This window comes from Hypomesus nipponensis, chromosome 17 (assembly GCF_054491055.1).
Source record: "Hypomesus nipponensis isolate SF chromosome 17, ASM5449105v1, whole genome shotgun sequence".
Classification (NCBI taxonomy): domain Eukaryota; kingdom Metazoa; phylum Chordata; class Actinopteri; order Osmeriformes; family Osmeridae; genus Hypomesus; species Hypomesus nipponensis.
This window is the reverse complement of record NC_140377.1, coordinates 8,915,426-8,932,775: the sequence shown is the minus strand read 5'-3', so window position 1 is coordinate 8,932,775 and position 17,350 is coordinate 8,915,426. Positions and strand designations below refer to the sequence as shown.

General features: G+C 45.3%; 1 protein-coding gene across 5 annotated transcripts in view; it reads right to left on the bottom strand.

The window, feature by feature from the left end:
* Nucleotides 1-17,350, bottom strand: part of rhbdf1a (rhomboid 5 homolog 1a (Drosophila)) — a 28,894-nt gene that overhangs the window by 10,522 nt on the left and 1,022 nt on the right. For all 5 annotated transcript variants that reach the window (XM_084678042.1, XM_084678038.1, XM_084678039.1 and 2 more), the window contains exons 2-3: nt 1,011-1,155; nt 497-630 (exon numbers count right to left, since the gene is read on the bottom strand). In XM_084678042.1, coding sequence (XP_084534168.1) covers nt 497-630; nt 1,011-1,127 — 251 coding nt within the window. In that variant the 5' untranslated portion in view covers nt 1,128-1,155. The remainder of the gene's footprint in view (nt 1-496; nt 631-1,010; nt 1,156-17,350) is intronic.

The window sequence follows — 17,350 nt, the reverse complement described above, 5'->3', positions numbered from 1 at the left end:
TCCCCCAAAACAATACAAATTCCCTCGCTAGGGAGAAGTGAAATGAGGGTGTCATACTGAGATAACATTTAGACAGAGGGTCTGATTTGCATGGAAAAGGCAAAGGCTGCAAATAATACACTGTGAATGCACAGCCACTAACACATTCATAGTAAAAGTAGATCCAGTTGAATGAATACATGACGAGCGGACAAACTGTGAAGAGTATGTCAGTCTCCATGACACACACACACTAACACACACTAACACACACTAACACACACCACAGCGTCAGGCCTAGTTTTGCCTTGTAATGTACAGTTCAGTAATGTCACATATAAGACCACACTGACCATGATCAAACCATACTGACTTACAAATAGAGGTGGTGAACAAAAATATTATGAAACAAATTAATTCATTGAATGAACATGTATGCATGCTCTCAATTGGGCTTACTCATGAGTACAGGCCTTCAAGAGTGGTCATGTGAGTTCACGTGAATGTGTTCCCTCACCTCTTGATGGTCTGAGTGATGGAAGACTGGCGCTGCAGGGCCGGCCGCCTGGAGTCAAAGAGGGGCGGGGACTGGAGGTGGGTGGTCTCCACTGGCATGCTGATGCTGCGGAGGAAACCCTGGCGCTTCACCGGCTGGTCAGACAGACAAAGAAACAGACAGACAGACAGACAAACAGAGAGGCAAAGGAACAGACAGGCAGGCAGAGACAGAAAATTAGAACCACAAAATAATGAGACGTCTAAAAACAGCAACATGGAGCCTTTGAGACCAAAACCAAAAGATTTTGTCTAGACAAACTGGCATGATATTTTAAAGAGACATGGAGGACAGAGTGTGTGAGAGAGAGGGAGGGAGGGAGGGAGGGAGGGAGGGAGGGAGGGAGGGAGGGAGGGAGGGAGGGAGGGAGGGAGGGAGGGAGGGAGGGAGGGAGGGAGGGAGGGAGGGAGGGAGGGAGGGAGGGAGAGAGAGAGAGAGAGAGAGAGAGAGAGAGAGAGAGAGAGAGATGAGGTACCTGAACAAAGGTGGCTGGCTCATCTAGGGACACCTGAGCCGTGGGAATGTCCAGTTTGAGCCATGGAGGCTTCTTCCTCTGCAAGCTGCTGGTGCTCTCACGCCGAGGTTCAGCCATGCTCCCTGCCCCGCCCCAGACCTGCCAGCTAGAGGAGAGAGAGAGAGAGAGAGAGAGAGAGAGAGAGAGAGAGAGAGAGAGAGAGAGAGAGAGAGAGGGGGGGGGGGGAGACAGAGGACAAATAAAATAAACAGTCCAGTACAGACAGAGAGAAAGGGAGAGGCAGGAGAGAGAAGGAGATGGAGGAGAGGGAGGGAGGAGATTGAGAAAGACTCATTTGGAACTCCAGCAATGTGTAATTGCTTTCCCTCTTTCTTGGAGGAATGTAATTTTCCAGGATAATTAACATTCAAATGTTCAATCAGCTGATGATGGCCTCCGGCGCCCCCATAACAGTGGGAGTTGCAGACCTCTCTCACAAGAGGGAGCAGATCTTCTCTCCTTGCAGGCAATGTCTGCCGTCACAAAACCAGCTCCTACAGGAGCGACAGCTAAACGTAGAGAGACTACACCACATATGTTTACTCTTACCCCCCAATCCACACTGAACCATTTAACAAAGCAATAAATATTTGTGCTGAAGGAGTGGGAATGTTTACAGCCTGAGGACTAATCCTTTAAAGATTAAACCTTAAACGTAATCCCGTTGTGTTGTTTAAACAGCTCTCCCTCCCTGCCAAGAGTCTGTGGGAGTGTCTGACTGTGTTTTAACCACATTCCCATAAAACGGCGTGGAGACCACAGGTGGTGACTAGGTCACATCCACATCCGCCTCATAATCACCAGGCCCTCATTTCATCGGGTGGCCCCGAAATCTCTCAAAACCTCATCTCGCTGTGTGTCTGTTTAGTAAGACCCTGTCATTTTCTTTATGGTGCTTATATAGTACTACCCTGCCAGGCAAAGCTAAATGTGTATTGAACTGTATATTTGTCCTTCAAATGTTAGGGTGGCACTCATAAAAGGCCATTCTCTTCACATGAACCAATGTAAATGTAAACATGTGAATAAGAAACTGCCTTCCACTGTGGAACAACCGCCTTCACACGTTGGTTACTCACTCCTGTCCCTGTAATAGAATCCCTGTGAATGTGAAAAAAACTTCACACCCTTGTCACATGTTGTCTTTCTCCTCACAGATTCTCCTTTTGCTAAAACGCTTCCCAGGACAAAGGCCTCATGTGTTCGGTTCTTTCATGAGGCAGTGAGCGTGGCAGCCATGCAGGGTCACTCATCTCCCTTCTTCTCTGGTTTCAACCTGGGGTCCCTGGAAGGGGCCATGGCAATGGCCAACATCTGCTTCATGTTGCTTCTAAACCACTGCAGGCTCCTGTTTTATCCCAAGTGATGGGAGCATTCACATGAAACATAAATAACGCCACACAGCCAATGGTGGCTGACAATGGAGGTCAGGGGAGGCCAAGCTGAAGCCTCAGGCTGGACGCGGCACTGACATGAAGGTCAACAGGACTGTGTTAACTTTTAGCCCAACCGTGACCCCACTGACAGCTGATACACAATCCATCAGTTCACAGCCAGACACTGAAGCAATCAGTTATGGCCTGAATCGTAGGCTGAAGGAAAGTGGTTTTCAGAATTTGCTCCCAAAATACTTTCACACACACACACACACGCACACCACACACAAGAGAGCAGAGGGCATTGAGGGCACAGTCCGGCTACAAACCTCTAGTGCAGTGCGTCGTGTGCTTCTATGAAAGGGGAGTAGGGCAGGTCCGTCATCCATGCCATGCTTGAGGGTTCTGCCCCGCTGCACAGACTAAAGGGGGGCTCTGCTGTGGAATGCTGCCTGACCTCCACAGCCCCTCTGTCTGTCTGGACTATGATGACTGGGGTGGATTAGGCTAGGCGGGCAAAGAACAAAGCAGATGGTGCACCGTGTGGACAGGGGGAGACAGGGAGAGGGAGACCCCTCTAGGCTCCTTTGGGGAAATGGACTGAGAGCAAATAAGGTGACACATTTTTATAACACGTTCAACTCAGTCACAACTTTGGGTGGCAGCTCTGGCCTTCTCTCTTGATTTTCCCTCCAGGGGGAGTAAGGACTCGTGAAAGCATCCCTGCTGTACCACTGAGATGAGTCATAATGGCCCCATCCCAAGCGCCGCTAAACGAGCTAGCAATGCCTGCAGGAGGTAATGTGAACCTGTCTGCGTTGTTGGAAAGCTTGCAGCAACCACCCACAAAACAAACCCACAACCACACAGTGGCTTGGGGGTTTGGGCTCCCGTTATTTGATCAGTAAAGCCAGTAGCTCAAACAGCAGGGCTGCTAATGCTCTCTGATCCAGTCCAGAAGGAGCTCCACGTCCCAGGCCTGCAGACGGGATGACTGGATGATGGGGCACTAAGTGCGCTCCGCACTGATCGTCATCTGCTTCCTGGAGCCAGCAGCGGACGGAGGGAGCCCTGCCTCTCGGCGTGCGGGTGCTGCCGAGCCCATGATCCAGAAGCTCCAGGGTTTCTAACCAGCAGGCTGGAAAGGGTTCACACAGCCAGCCTCTGATCGTAGCTTCACCTCTGCTAGCCCTCTCACCCTCACTGGCAACCTCTCTATTATAACACCCAGGTCACAACCAACCTCAGAGCCTGCCTGCTCTGCTATCTAATGATCTGCTTGCGTACAGGGTGATATGCACTGTGTTTATAGTATGTATGTGGACGTGCACTTCAAACCTCAAGATTGTGAGATTTCAGTGAGCTTGGCTGACATGTTTGACTGGTTTCACGTCACACTGAGAACACGGTGAATCACAAGCCTTCGACAGGTTTCCATGTACATTGAAAGCTAGGGCTTCTTGTCCTCTTCCAAAGTCAACATGGCAGCTGACTTGGCTAAAGGCTGAGACCTGACTGGCTGGCAGACGAAAGCAAGACGAAAAGGTAACCACGGAGACAGAATCCCGGGCTCTTGGCAGAGACCACACACTGCTCTATGCTGGAGTCTGAAAAATGGCAGTCATCTCCTGTCACCAGGATAATTAGAGTCTAGTGGGCCTGGACCAAGGACACGGCTATGCTTGACTTTACAAAGAGGAAGTTGTTGAGTGCAGGAGGTACCCTTGAGAAGAGTTGAGTTGATCGTATTCTAGTCTTGGATAAAACCCTTTCTGGATTATCCTAGGATAGTTTTTCTGCAATGCTTGCAAACCAAGAAAATGTAAGCTAACTTGTTTAATCTTGTTCTTTAAAAAGATTTGTTTTTTCAAGAAACTGTAGGCTTCATAAAACTGCTTCTCATCGAGAAACTGTTTCTTTCAACACAATCGCAAGGCACACTTACAACCCTACAAGCCTGTTTGTTCATTCTAGCTTGGAGCTGTTCTGACAAGGCTCCACACAGCAATTTCTCTCTATTATCTGTTAGAAGACAGACAGGCAAACCAAACAGACAGGACAGGTAGTGTTCTCTCCAGGTGCAGGCCTGAAGAGGTCCAGGCAATAAACTGACCCTCAAATCACAGCTCTGTTTCATACTGAGTAACTGCAGCCTGTTGTGTTGTATGTGCTCTCTACACTCTTGCTCAATGAGGTCCAGGCCATCTATTCATATTAGGACTTGAGAAAGCCAGTGAGTCGTGAGAGGTGATGTTCAAAGGTAGACTTGATGGCTGTCTGTAAGTTTGACTTTCAGCTCGGATCTGCTCCAACTTCCTGTCAGGCTGTGTACAGAGGGTGTTGGTCTTTTTTGGTCTTCATTGTGCAGATTTCAACAGCACCCCTTTCTCACACTTCTACCACCCAGCCCATGTGACATGAGAACAGAGTCATAAAGCGCATTTCCTTAATTGACACTTCTCGTTTCGCAATCGTCTTACATGTAACTATAAATATAGCCCTTTTCTATTGAAGAAACTACGTTCGGTAGAAGATAAAACATGATCTGCAACTGTTTTCATATGGGCTTGTAAGATGCAAAACAATAGATGTTAAAAGTGACACCTTGATACGTTGTCACAGTAAGGTACTACGCTGTTGCCAGTATGGCTGATCTCATGCTGAATTTCATCAATTGAATTTGGAAAAAATGTTGAGGGAAATAATGTCGATTATTCAAAATACTTTGCATTTCAAACATTCCATACCAATCATCCATAAGATCTCTTACTGAAAAGTAAAGTGAAACTGCTGTACAGGAAACCACATCAAGTCAAACAAGTATGGACAAGGGACAGCCAGTTTCTCAGAAGTGTGTGTGTGTGTGTGTGTGTGTAAACGCACGCGCGTGTGTGTGTATGTGAACACGCTCAGTTGTGTATTCTTCTGTGGACAGCGCCCTGTGTCCTTCAGGGTGAGACATTCAAAGTCTCCGTCATGTGAAATGGAATGTATTACTCCTGCCATCACTGCTCCTCCTGCCCCTGCTCCTCCACCTGCTTCTCTTCCTCCTCCTTGTGCCTTGCTCTGGTCCCAGTTCCTGCCCCTGCTCCTCCTTTTCCTCATCCCCCTGCCTCTCCTCCGGCTCCTGCCCCTGGCCTTTCTCCCACCCCTGTCCCTGGTCCTTCTAGGGGGAAAGATGGGTCTGAGGAGGCTAGGCAGATACAGCCTGATGTGCAGGGGTAGTCGCCATGATGGATGACCTCATTAATCTGTTTACTAAGGCGGCCGGACACTTCCTTCCTGAGAACAGCACTTCCTAGCCCCAGGCTCCAGGTCTCTCTCTCGCCTTTCTCCCTCTCTTTCTTAGACTCTTCTTTCTACTTCTCCGTTTCAACAGCACACTGCTTACCATAGCCCTGAATTGTATAAACCTCTTCATTTTTATCTATTTTCTTTAACGTCTCTGCTTAGTTCTTCACTAAGTGTCTCAGTGGAAACTATGTGTATGCATACTATTAGACTGCAGTGTTCAAGGTCAACACATTTACCCAGTGTACTATGAATTCAGAACTGACATGCTGACAGAAAGACTCTATAACATTGACCTTCATTTTACTAGAGCAGTCATCTGCCATACTGTCCTTCCCCACGGTTGGAATCAAAGGCTGACATGCAGTCAAAAAAACAATGGAGGGGAAAAATGCTGTTCAGCAGCTGGCTTGCTTATCCAAACACTGATCTCTCTTTCTCTCTTCTCCTTTCCACCTATAGCAGAAAGCGTACAGTATGTTTATGAGCGTTTGAGAGTTAATGTTTAACTAAATTCCTACCACGAAATGCAACTCACTTGGGGAATTCCCCAAAGTTACATGAACCGAGTGTCCCAACAGAAGAGTTTTTGTGTAGGCTATTATAAGAAGGTTCAAAATGAGGATTTCACAATAGCCCTCCCAACCCCACCCACAGTAAAAATGCGAAGGAGCTTCAATAGACCCCATCATCATTGAAGTGTATGAAGGCCAGGGGGAATGTTCTAAGCAGTTTGCCGAAGCATCTGATCTGGCAATCGACCCAGTTCGAGGATCTAGAAGTAAATCAATTGCATCTCATAGTCCTTCTCCCTCTGTTGTATAACTCTCATCCATCTGAGGCCCATCTGGGCTTTGACTGTAGCGCCGTGCTTTTGATCTTTATATAGCACAGCTCACTACCAATGAAGAATCAATTAAGAAGCTGACAAAACCTGCCAAGCCGTTATTGCTTAGTTTGGGTCCCATGGAAGGCTTCTGAAACAGAAACAGATTACGGGGCTATAAATAAACACATCATGTTGGAGCGGAGACAGAAACACCAGGTGACAGCGCTGATTGTGGGAGCTGAGTTGGATGCAGAGTTGCCCTGTGACATAACCATGGGGCGCATCGCAATGACAATTGTCTAGCAGGGTGGAGCAGGGTAGTGGCTTCTCTCTGTCTCTCTCCTTTACTGTCTCTCCCTCTCCTTCGCTCTTTGTCCAAACGTCCCTTTGTTCGTCTCTGACGTTGTGCAGAGCCGTGTTACTCAGACCCATGGCTTCCACCCACATGGCCCCGACATGAGGCATTTTTTCGTTGGGTTTGAAAGGAAATAAAAGGACGGTCCAAATCTAGGCGTACTTACTGGCAATTTTCTCTACTCACAGGGGAGGAAATACTCCTCATACTGCAGCTGTAGGCCAGCGGAGGCCTGGCCTACTAAGCAGCATTGGCATTCTGTGTGCCACCGCATTTAACTGAACTGACACAGTGACATGTGACAGGTTGTCACCCCAAACCAGTCCGTCTGACATTAAAAAGCAAACAGACACAACAGGAATACCCACTGCAGCTGACCCGAGGATCGAGTGTCGGGGCATGGGAGGGAGCGGTTGGCAGGTTGGGCAGGAATGGAGGGGAGGGCTGGAGCTGGGCTGGCGTGGATGTCACACGACAAAAACTGCACATCTAACTGAGTGTGATCATCTTGTATTTCAATTTGATCTAGTTGGACTTGTTGGATAGATGGCTTATCTGGTGACTTAAACAAGCACACAGGTGCCAGAGGCAAAGTCACACATTTCATTTCCCACTGAAATTCTTCTTTCTGCACTGGCAGCCAAATGTACTTGTTTTAAGCATAAACAAGCACGTAACAAATATTTTTGCGCTTAAAACGGATAGGGCATTTTTGCAGTGTAGGATGAGTGGGATAGGGTAGGTTTTCGCAGAAGGACCAGTCTGTCAGAGAGAGTAGGCTCATGACATTCTTTGTGTTTGCTCAGACAGAGTCTTACCAGTGCACCAGAGAGACTTGTGCAAAGTTAAGACGTACAGTGCTGAGTAAAAACTCAAGACAACAATGGGTGGGAAAGTGAAACTACCCTGCTGTTTATGGTCAAACTCTGCTACTGTCTAAACAGTGTTTGCAAAATGATATGGTCCTGTGCCAGAGGTATGAATTGTACACAGGAGCACAAATGGCTTTCCAAGAGTGTGGTGTTGTGAGCACCAGGCTATTTATAGACCTGAATGGCAAAATAAGTTGCTGTGTATGAAACTGTAGACCGTCGTGAAAAGGATCCTGAAAGAGATTTAAAGAGAGTATGGTGTACAGTAGACAACGTATAAAAACTGGCTTTGTACATTTTAATGTGCATATATCTCACAAATGAGAAATCCACAATGTTAGACAAAACTTCACTATTGGGGAGGAAAATGAGAAAATACTGTATAGCAAACATTTCTAGTAAATCACCAGGGGCAAAAAACAATTAAGACTACCCTCGAAGAATCAACAGGGACAAAAGTTTACAAAAATGTTTTTTCTATATGGATAAAACATTGCTGGGGTGGATAATTCAATAGTTAAATTATTTAGCCGTTCTATACTACTGAATTATTCAGTGTATTTCCCATTGGTGCTGGTTTGCACACACAGGGATGGGGCGATCCACTTGGCCCACTTCACTGACTGCACAGTCTCCTCTCTCTCTCTCAGCTCCACTCTGACCCCACAGCACTTAAAATAGTTCATCACAAATATACAGTATCTTCCCTCTCATGGACAAACATGCATGCAGGATATGAGGAGACTCTCTGCCATCAAACTTCAGACCAGGCCCCTCTTCCCTGGGAAGACCATCTTATTTAGGCTTGCATAGTACTGACTGTGGTCAAAAAGGGTCTATTTGCACCTTGGCAGATAGTTAAAACTTACAAACTTCGGTGAGCTGATGAACACACGGTGTCCCAATGTAACCAGGGGTTAATGACTGGGCTTAGTGTGCTGGCATTGAACACCCTGGGGTCAATCATAGTGGCGTAGAGGAGTAGCAACCAGAAGTGGATCTTAAGGAATTCGACATGAGGATGATATTCCTAAGGATATGACCTGACCTCGTTTCAGAGGGCAGCAGGGAAATAGGTCAAAGGTTAACCAAATGGGGGTGTTCCGGTGGCTCAGCAGGTCAAGTGCAAACTGCACAGCCCAAAGCCCCGGGCTCGATTCCAACCCGGGCCATTTCCTGCATCCCCTTTCTCTCTCCCCCTGCCTTTCATGTCTGTCTCTCAGACTGCCTGACAAATATTTGAAGCAGAAAACGTCAAAAGAATATTAAAAAAAATTTAACAAGACACTCCACAAGACAGAGCGACAAGTTGAGACAACTATATTCTTGAGTGGATGCCTTAAATAAAGACATTTTCAAACTAACAAAAGAGCTGCTCTAATAACCTGTAATTTATCTGAGAAGGGCAGGTTCACATGAAAGACAAACCACAGTACCACAGAGTGCCCTTGTAGGACTTTAGATTGTGGTATACTGTCGGTAGACAGACGACTGATAGACAGACAGATAACACATCTATGAGTATGAAAATTATTTGGTTTACATAACCAATTCACAATTCATCCCTGTATTTAATCCAGACCGTCAAACCAGCTGAACAAGATATATTCACAGAGGGCTACGCAACAGCTTGAAAACCTCCTCTGCTATTTGACAATCAATAACCTGAGTATTGAACTTTGCTGCAGGATTTCACTGCGAGTCTTTGACCTCTCGAGTCCCTACCTCTATTGTCTTTACACAGAATTTGTCAGGCTTTACAGCTTCTAAAGTGTCTCAGCTTATAAACCAAAAGAGAAATCTTTCTTTCCACTAGCAGAGTGGCTCCCAGATGCATCCCCAAAACTACAGACAAGCACCGTATTGTCTGTAGGAAGTCAGACGCTTTCCTGTTAAGTGAACTAAGGAGGGGACTCTGAGCAGCAGCATGCCCAAACAACATGTGATCCCGATCGAAATAGTTTCCAGCATGATATCAGCCTGAATCAGGCCTACAGAAGGAGGCATTGTCTCTTCCGCATCAGGCTGATACACATAGGCCTGAACGAGGGTCATTGTCTGGGGCCCGATCCAACTCTCCAACATGAGAGAGGGAACCGCGCTGGACGACTCATTCCTTTATTGATTCAAATGGCGGCATCAGCAAATTCTAGATTTAGCCAATTACTTTCTGTCAGGCATAGGTTAACCCCATGATGCCATAGGATTGCTGTTACTGACCAGGCAACAAGACAATCTATTAATTAAGTCCTGGAAACAGAGTGTTCTAGAACTGTTCTAGGTCTGCACTACCTTACTCACCGGACTCTTGAAGTAAATACCCACAATCTGACTAATCATCACAAGTAAAAATATATTTCACAAAGGGACCCCTGTCACCGCTATCAGTTCACATCCTCCCTGGGAGACCACCAGCACGGAGAGGTCACATTGCAGCTTATTTAAGAACGGCTGGAAGGAAGAAGACAACAGAGAGCTCGAATGGAGGCAGGAAATACACTGCTGTCTGGGAATCTTGTCACGTCCGCCGTCACGGAAACCACATGCACAAGTATACACTTTCATCCCGTGAGTGGACATGACAAACCCCTCTTCCTCACACACGCCACACGGAGAATAACACCCCTCCTCTTCCTCGGCGTGACACCGCCTCTGGCACTTGTGTGCTGGCAGAATGTGAGTTCCCAATGCGGTGTGAAATCAAAGCTTCTGTCCCTATTGAAGAGAACAGACGAAGCATAGCCTGTTGCACTGGGACAAAGGGAATTAGCCCGATTAAACATTAATTCAGGCGTTGAAGAGAATGGGAGCAGTCAATCCAGCCTCTAATCTCTGATAGAAGCCAATAAAGTCAAACTGCTGACGATACACTGGCACGGCCCGATTGCTCTGTTGAGGGGTGGGATCTAACACCACCATGACTGGCGCCCACAGACACACTGCCAGAGAAAACACGAATGCCTCACTGTTTGAGAAAATAGTTATACTGTAGCAGCTGAAATCTTAATTTAATCATATGCATAATACATGAACACATTAATCTCCTGATTTACGATTACAAATTTCTGTAGTATATTTTCAAACTTAAACTTCTCTATAATTTATTTTATTCTGAGGGGAATTATCCTCTGTGTGAAATATGATTTAAAATGTATTTAATCCTTTAATACAGATTGGTCTGACCTTTGCGGTTAATTAGCCAGAGGATTTCTCTTGTCTCATCTTCCATACACTGTAGCAAGGCTTGAGCAATACCATTCTATGTTCTGTCCCCCCACCTACTACATGTATGACAGAAAACCCCACCGTCTACAGAATCTTTTTTTCAAACAATAACAAAATCTTCCTGATTCAATGTGACACCTATTCACCATTGCAGAGGATGAGCCAGTATGTCCTTGAAAGGTCTATACGTGAATGACTCAAAGAATACACAGAGCACCTGCGTGTTTGGAAAGATGGCGGTCTTGGAACGATTTATGAAGGATTGATTGTCATGGAGGTTGTGTTTGTAACCTCATGACTTCAAGGCTGGTTTTTACCACAAAATGATTCACAACATATTGACAGCATGTGTCACAGATGTAATGAACATAATCTTCCATAGCTACAGCTGCAGGGCTACAGTAGAGACACAACAATTCAATAACGGTGTAATCATTGGATGTATCGTACACACAAGCCACAGACACGGTAGCTCCTGACAGACTATGCAGAGGAGGGATTTAATCAGCTGGACAGACATATTTACCTTCACAGTAGATCACTCTGGAATTCTGAGAGGGAAAATGATTCAGTCACAGACACAACAATGGGGATTTTTTTTTGTAATGCTCCCAAGTTGAAATCCCTTCATCTGCAATACCTTGAAAATATTCAGGGAGATAAGAGGATAAAACATGTTCGGCATATCAAGAGAGCCGATACCGAAGCCACAAATAGGCAGGGTTTTTCTTGCTGTGGTTGAGTCAGGCAGAGTCTCACCCAGGATGAGAAACAGCAGGTGCTTACTCACACCTTGAACATCTTCCCCATTTCCCACAGACACTCCAAACACATTCCCACACGCTTCAACTTCACCAAACTCACAGTCTGAACCAGTTACATGTGTAAGAGGACTCTCAAAATTGTTTCACAAAGTGACTGTTCTTGATAGTATCTCTTAATGTTTCCAATCCAAGTAGGGATATATCTGGGTCTGAAGTTCGCAGAAGTTTCTTTTCACAGATTGTGAGGAAACAGGGTGTATTTTGAGATTAATGTGCAAAAACAGAAAGGGGTTTACAGTAACTGGAATATAAACAAAGTCTTAGGTCACCATTCTATGGAGGGTTTTTGCACGATTCATACAGCAGTAACAGTGTACAAAAGACTACCTATTAAAATACAGATTAAGTTTCAATAACCATAAATTTCACCTGGATAGGTCTGCATTTTACATCACTTTGAATTCCATCTGAACACCCTATCATAATGTTCATAGAAGGCCTAATAGACCTGGAAGGTAACAAAACTATCTTCCCCTCCCCTTCCCCTCCCACACAATCAACTTTAACATGACAATATCAAACAAGTCCATCCTCTGTATTTATTAGATAGTGATCTCATTAAGTGCCTGATAAGAAGACTTTCATCAGGTTATCTGGAAGCAAGTGTGTGTGACCCAGTGGACCCTCAGACATGAGGCCAGGGTCTGCCATGTCGTGGCCCAGCTGTGCAGAAAGAGCAGGGGAACTCCTAAAGCACAAGCACAGGAAGGCTGGGAGGTCTGGGGGGGCTGAGGGCAGATCCCCTGGGGCTGCCTCTGGCCCAGTGTGGAGTCACAATCTGCTGCATCCTACAAAGGAAAACACTCCTCCAAAGAGATGAGCTAAGTGTTTTCCACTCTTGTCAAACAGGCAAAAGACCCAGGAAGTCCCAGGACCCCAGTTCTCACACTGTGAAACAATTTACATGAATTATGAATGCAACGTATGGAGTGTGAGAATGAACATGCACTTGTAAACAACTGCCACAGAAATGAATCCTTATTCTCCCCACAGCTGACAATACAAACTGTCTCTTTGAATTTACCTATTGTTGTTTTGGATCCCTCTTTAACATTGAATGGGTTTCCATCAGGGTCAAAGTAAAATGTGCTTCAACAGATGGGCTTTCACCCAGGTGTGGAATGCTGTTGCTGGGCACATTTAACTGGGTGGCATCACTGATAGCATTTACATCATCTTCTCTGGCATAGAGTAACGCCAAGTTCTGAGAACTGGCAAGTGGAAAGGAAAGTTGGAATGAAGATGCAGAGTGGCAGACAAGAACAGGAGGGCAGACTAACGGCAGAGCAAAACAGAATTATGGGATCAGGTGCTTACACAAATACAACTACAGTAAAGTAAAGCCATTACAACATATAGTCCAACATAGTCCAACATATAGAGCTTAAAACCAAATTCAATGTATTGATTGAACTTTGTATTTGTATAGCGTTTGTACAACTTTATGACTACAGAACACTCCAGAAGTGAGAGGCTACGTCAACACACTTTAAAATCAAGTCTACGCTACAGTGGTCCGTTCATGCTGGTATTTCAAACCCTCAGTCAAATTTCTGGTGACAGTGTGCTGAGGCCTCCGTAGAATGAGATGTGCACTCTCATTGACCTTCCAAGACCCACTGTCAGATATCATTACACGGTTCTAGATCCCCCCTCTTCCCAAAAGGATTGTGAAGGCCAAGGCAGGGACTCATGAGCACACCCTCATTTCTTGGAAAGACCAGTAGAGTGACTGGGGCCCACGGTATGTGATGTTGGCGGAACTGTTATGACTGTTCAAATATAACTCTTTATGTGCTTCCATTGAGTGAACAGTCGACTTGAGTTTACAACTGATTCACAATGAGGACTCGCAGGCCCAAGGGTCCGACAACTCGCGGTGCCAAAGATAGCATCAGAGACAGGCCGCCCTATTTAAAACTGCACCCTCATCCCCACTGTTACAGTACCAGGATATTATATCAGCCAGGACGTTTCTAGACTTGGTGCTATTCTCTTGCTTCACCATTCACTCTTTCAAAGGTCAGAGCAATAAATAACTGTAGAAGTCAGGTTCTCAACACTAATCTAGATGTTTGCTGTGGTCCATAGTGTCAAGTCTTTTTCAGAATGCTCTTGCAGTTATGGATTCTGTGATCTCACAGGAAAACTGTCACTTCCTTACAAATAGGGAGCAGAGAGAACAACAAAAATGTATGTCCTCGCACTGTTAAAGAAAACCCCTATATATCCTGGGTTAAGACAAAGATGTACTCAAAGAAGTACTCATAAACTGCACTGTTTAAATATTGCCAAGTTTTTGAAAATGATGTCAATGATGTGATCTGGGCAGTGTTTAGGATATTCAGAGGTATGCTGTGAACTGTGTGTACTCTATAAGTAGATTCGAGACAGATGTGGACCAAAACACATGAAAATCCTCCTCCCATGGAGTTGCTGAAAAAGACAAGAGTTTATTGGGATATACCTGTGGGGAAAAACATGCTCTCTGAGAGAATCTACAGGCACAAGGAAAAAGATCAAAGCACAAGGAGCTCTTCCTGCTCCTCAAAGTTCCTGTCTGCTGGGAACTCCCACAACCTTCCCACGTTACGGAAAATTAAGTGTGCCCCAGGCTGAGATGCCATCCCAGCTAGAACACAGCCAGGGATTCACACAAACCCAGGCAAAGGCTCAAGCCCCATGTCATATACATTCATCTTCCTTCCAAACGGAAGCCCCCCCCCCCCCACACCAAACATATTAACAGCTTAAAACCAACAAGAATGTGATGGTTTTACTCATCTCTGAGTATGCTACTAAGAAACTCCAATCTGCAGTCATAACAGGAAACGCAGGCATCTGAGTTTCCTGGGGGTCTTGATGATCCCAGTTGAAGTGGGTCTGCATGGGGCCTGATGGATGAGGTGTTGACGGAGAGAGGGGCAGAATGGCTTGCTGGCAGATAGAGCCGTGGAGACCAGAGATAGACCTGAAATAGCCCTGCTGCTGCATTATGGCATTACATCATATCTCCGTTTTCAGTCCTGCTGGCTCCTGCAACGTGCCACCTCCAAGATGTTATGGGAGGGGCAGCATGAGCTGCAAAGCCGGGGCTCATATAATCAAGCAGCAAACACTGACAGGAAACACTCAGAGACCCAGCAATGTTGCTTTTCTTTCTACAGCACAAGCTTGTGAACACCCAGGGGAGGATGATGCAAAGGAACAAACAAATGCCCATTATGATAGAACCTACTCTTCAAATAAAACAAAATGGCTGGGTGAAAACATTGAAGAGGCTTATTCCTATCTTGACAACATGTTGCAAAGATGTTTCATTTTGTGGTACATTACTTGTGATTTTTTTTGTTTTGTTTACTGATGGTGTAAGAGCATTGCCTGTCATGGCCTTGTACTTGAACTGATAGCCAGAGGGGTGGCCTTGTGGCAACACCTGAAAAGAAAGCATACTGTTGTTGTCTTGAAGTACAGACTGATACCACATCACAGCTAAAGAAGTGACCAGTTAAACAAACCACAGAGAAGCCTTGATCACATGGGGCTTTTTGGCAGCTGTGTTTCTCTCACAGTCAATCTTCTGTTAAACCATACCTGACATGCTTTAAAGCGCCATCGTTTTGGTCAATAGTTTTTTTTAATGGTGAGGACAGTCTTAACTTACCTACTGAGCAAGAATAGCTCACCGATATTTTAAATGCTGTAAAACCAGTTGGTTTACATACTTAACAGCTAGAGGTAGACAAGAGTTGCTTAAATTGTAACATTGCTTGTAAAGAGGGCTATGCAAATACATTTGCTTTGATTTGAATGGTGACACATTAATAGCTCTACAGGTTAGATTTTTTTAATGAAATACCAATGATTTATGAACCCTTATTATTATTATTATTATTATGTAATAATATAAATACTGATGGATTACTTGATTTTAAAGAGAAGCCAATAAAGTTGTGAAGACAAATGGTAGCCTACCGATGGTGCTTGGCTATCTCATTATACATTTAGGCAATGTTACTGTAAATGAATGGGGATAGCACTGGCATGCTGTGAGCACAGAGATAGTTATTCACGTGGCCAATTGGGAGGTATCATGTGATGCAGATGCTTTTGATGCTGAGCCTGCCTTCGTGATTTAGAGGAGTACACACATGGAAGTGTTCAACCCAATGAACTCACCTCAGGGTACAGAGAGAGAGAGAGAGAGAGAGAGAGAGAGAGAGAGAGTGTGTGTGTGTGTGTGTGTGTGTGTGTGTGAGAGAGAGAGAGAGAGAGAGAGAGAGAGAGAGAGAGAGAGAGTGAGTGTGTGTGTGTGTGTGTGTGTGTGTGTGTGTGAGAGAGAGAGAGAGAGAGAGAGAGAGAGAGAGAGAGAGAGAGAAAGAGAGAAAGAAAGAGAGAAAGAAAGAGAGAGAGAGAGAGTACATCATTCTGTACATTTTGCCAAAAACCCAAGGGATGATTCCACAAACACAACATGGTTAGGCACATTTCTGTAGACATTTCAGGGAAATGCACAAAAGTGTTGTGCTGGGAAAAGCATCATCATCTCATAGCCTAAGCATAAGGAAGAGGAGTCTTACTATTACTGTCAGGATGTGACTTATGTGTCAAGCAGGGACAGAACAACATCTGAATCCTGAGTCCAGGATTTAAGACATGAACATGCTCATTACAAGTCACCTTTTAGTAGGTGATTGATTAGTTTGTATTTCAAGTTCATGTTTTTAATGGTGCTATGGTTGTGTGTTCTTATAGATGGAATCTGCCTGTGGGAAACGTTATAGATTTGCATTCATACATTTGAAAACTGCACTCTGGAGGTGTGTTCCTTCCTAATTCCAAATTCCAGATGTGGCCTGTGAAGTCATAACATTCACATAGAACAAGTAATACTAACTCAAGTGTATATTTATGTTTTCACATTTAACAACAATAACAATAACAATTTCATTCTCAACCAATACATCATATGACAATAAACCTGTCAGAATGAGGTGTCTTGCCAAGAGGACCAAGGTGGTTCAACACACGCACCCTGGTAAATACAACACCTGTAACAGAGACAGTGATGCACACTTGGCTGGACTGACAGCTAGACAGATACTGCACCATGACTCACCCAGGCATGACTACAGTGTGCCCCTCCGCAGCCCCCCTGCCCTGTAACACACACATACCAGACCACCAACACATGCCAGCCTGGCTATTCCCTTGGCCTCCTTCAACGCCAGCACCCTCTCTGTTTTTCCAAGAGATCACTGCCCCCCCCCCCTCCGCCCCCCTTCTCCACACAGACACACACCCACCCGACATCCCTCTCTCTCTCGTACTCTCTTACTCACTATTTCTCTAACTCACAGATTGACACTTTAAGGGTGGAAATATTCTCTCTCCAGTTTAGTCGGAACCGAGACAGAGGATGAGTGTGGCTATCGGCATCACACATCATGTCCCTTCTTTAAATGTATGGTTACATCACCCCCCACGATGACACCTCGATATAATGTTTCAGAAAACACTGGGCACACA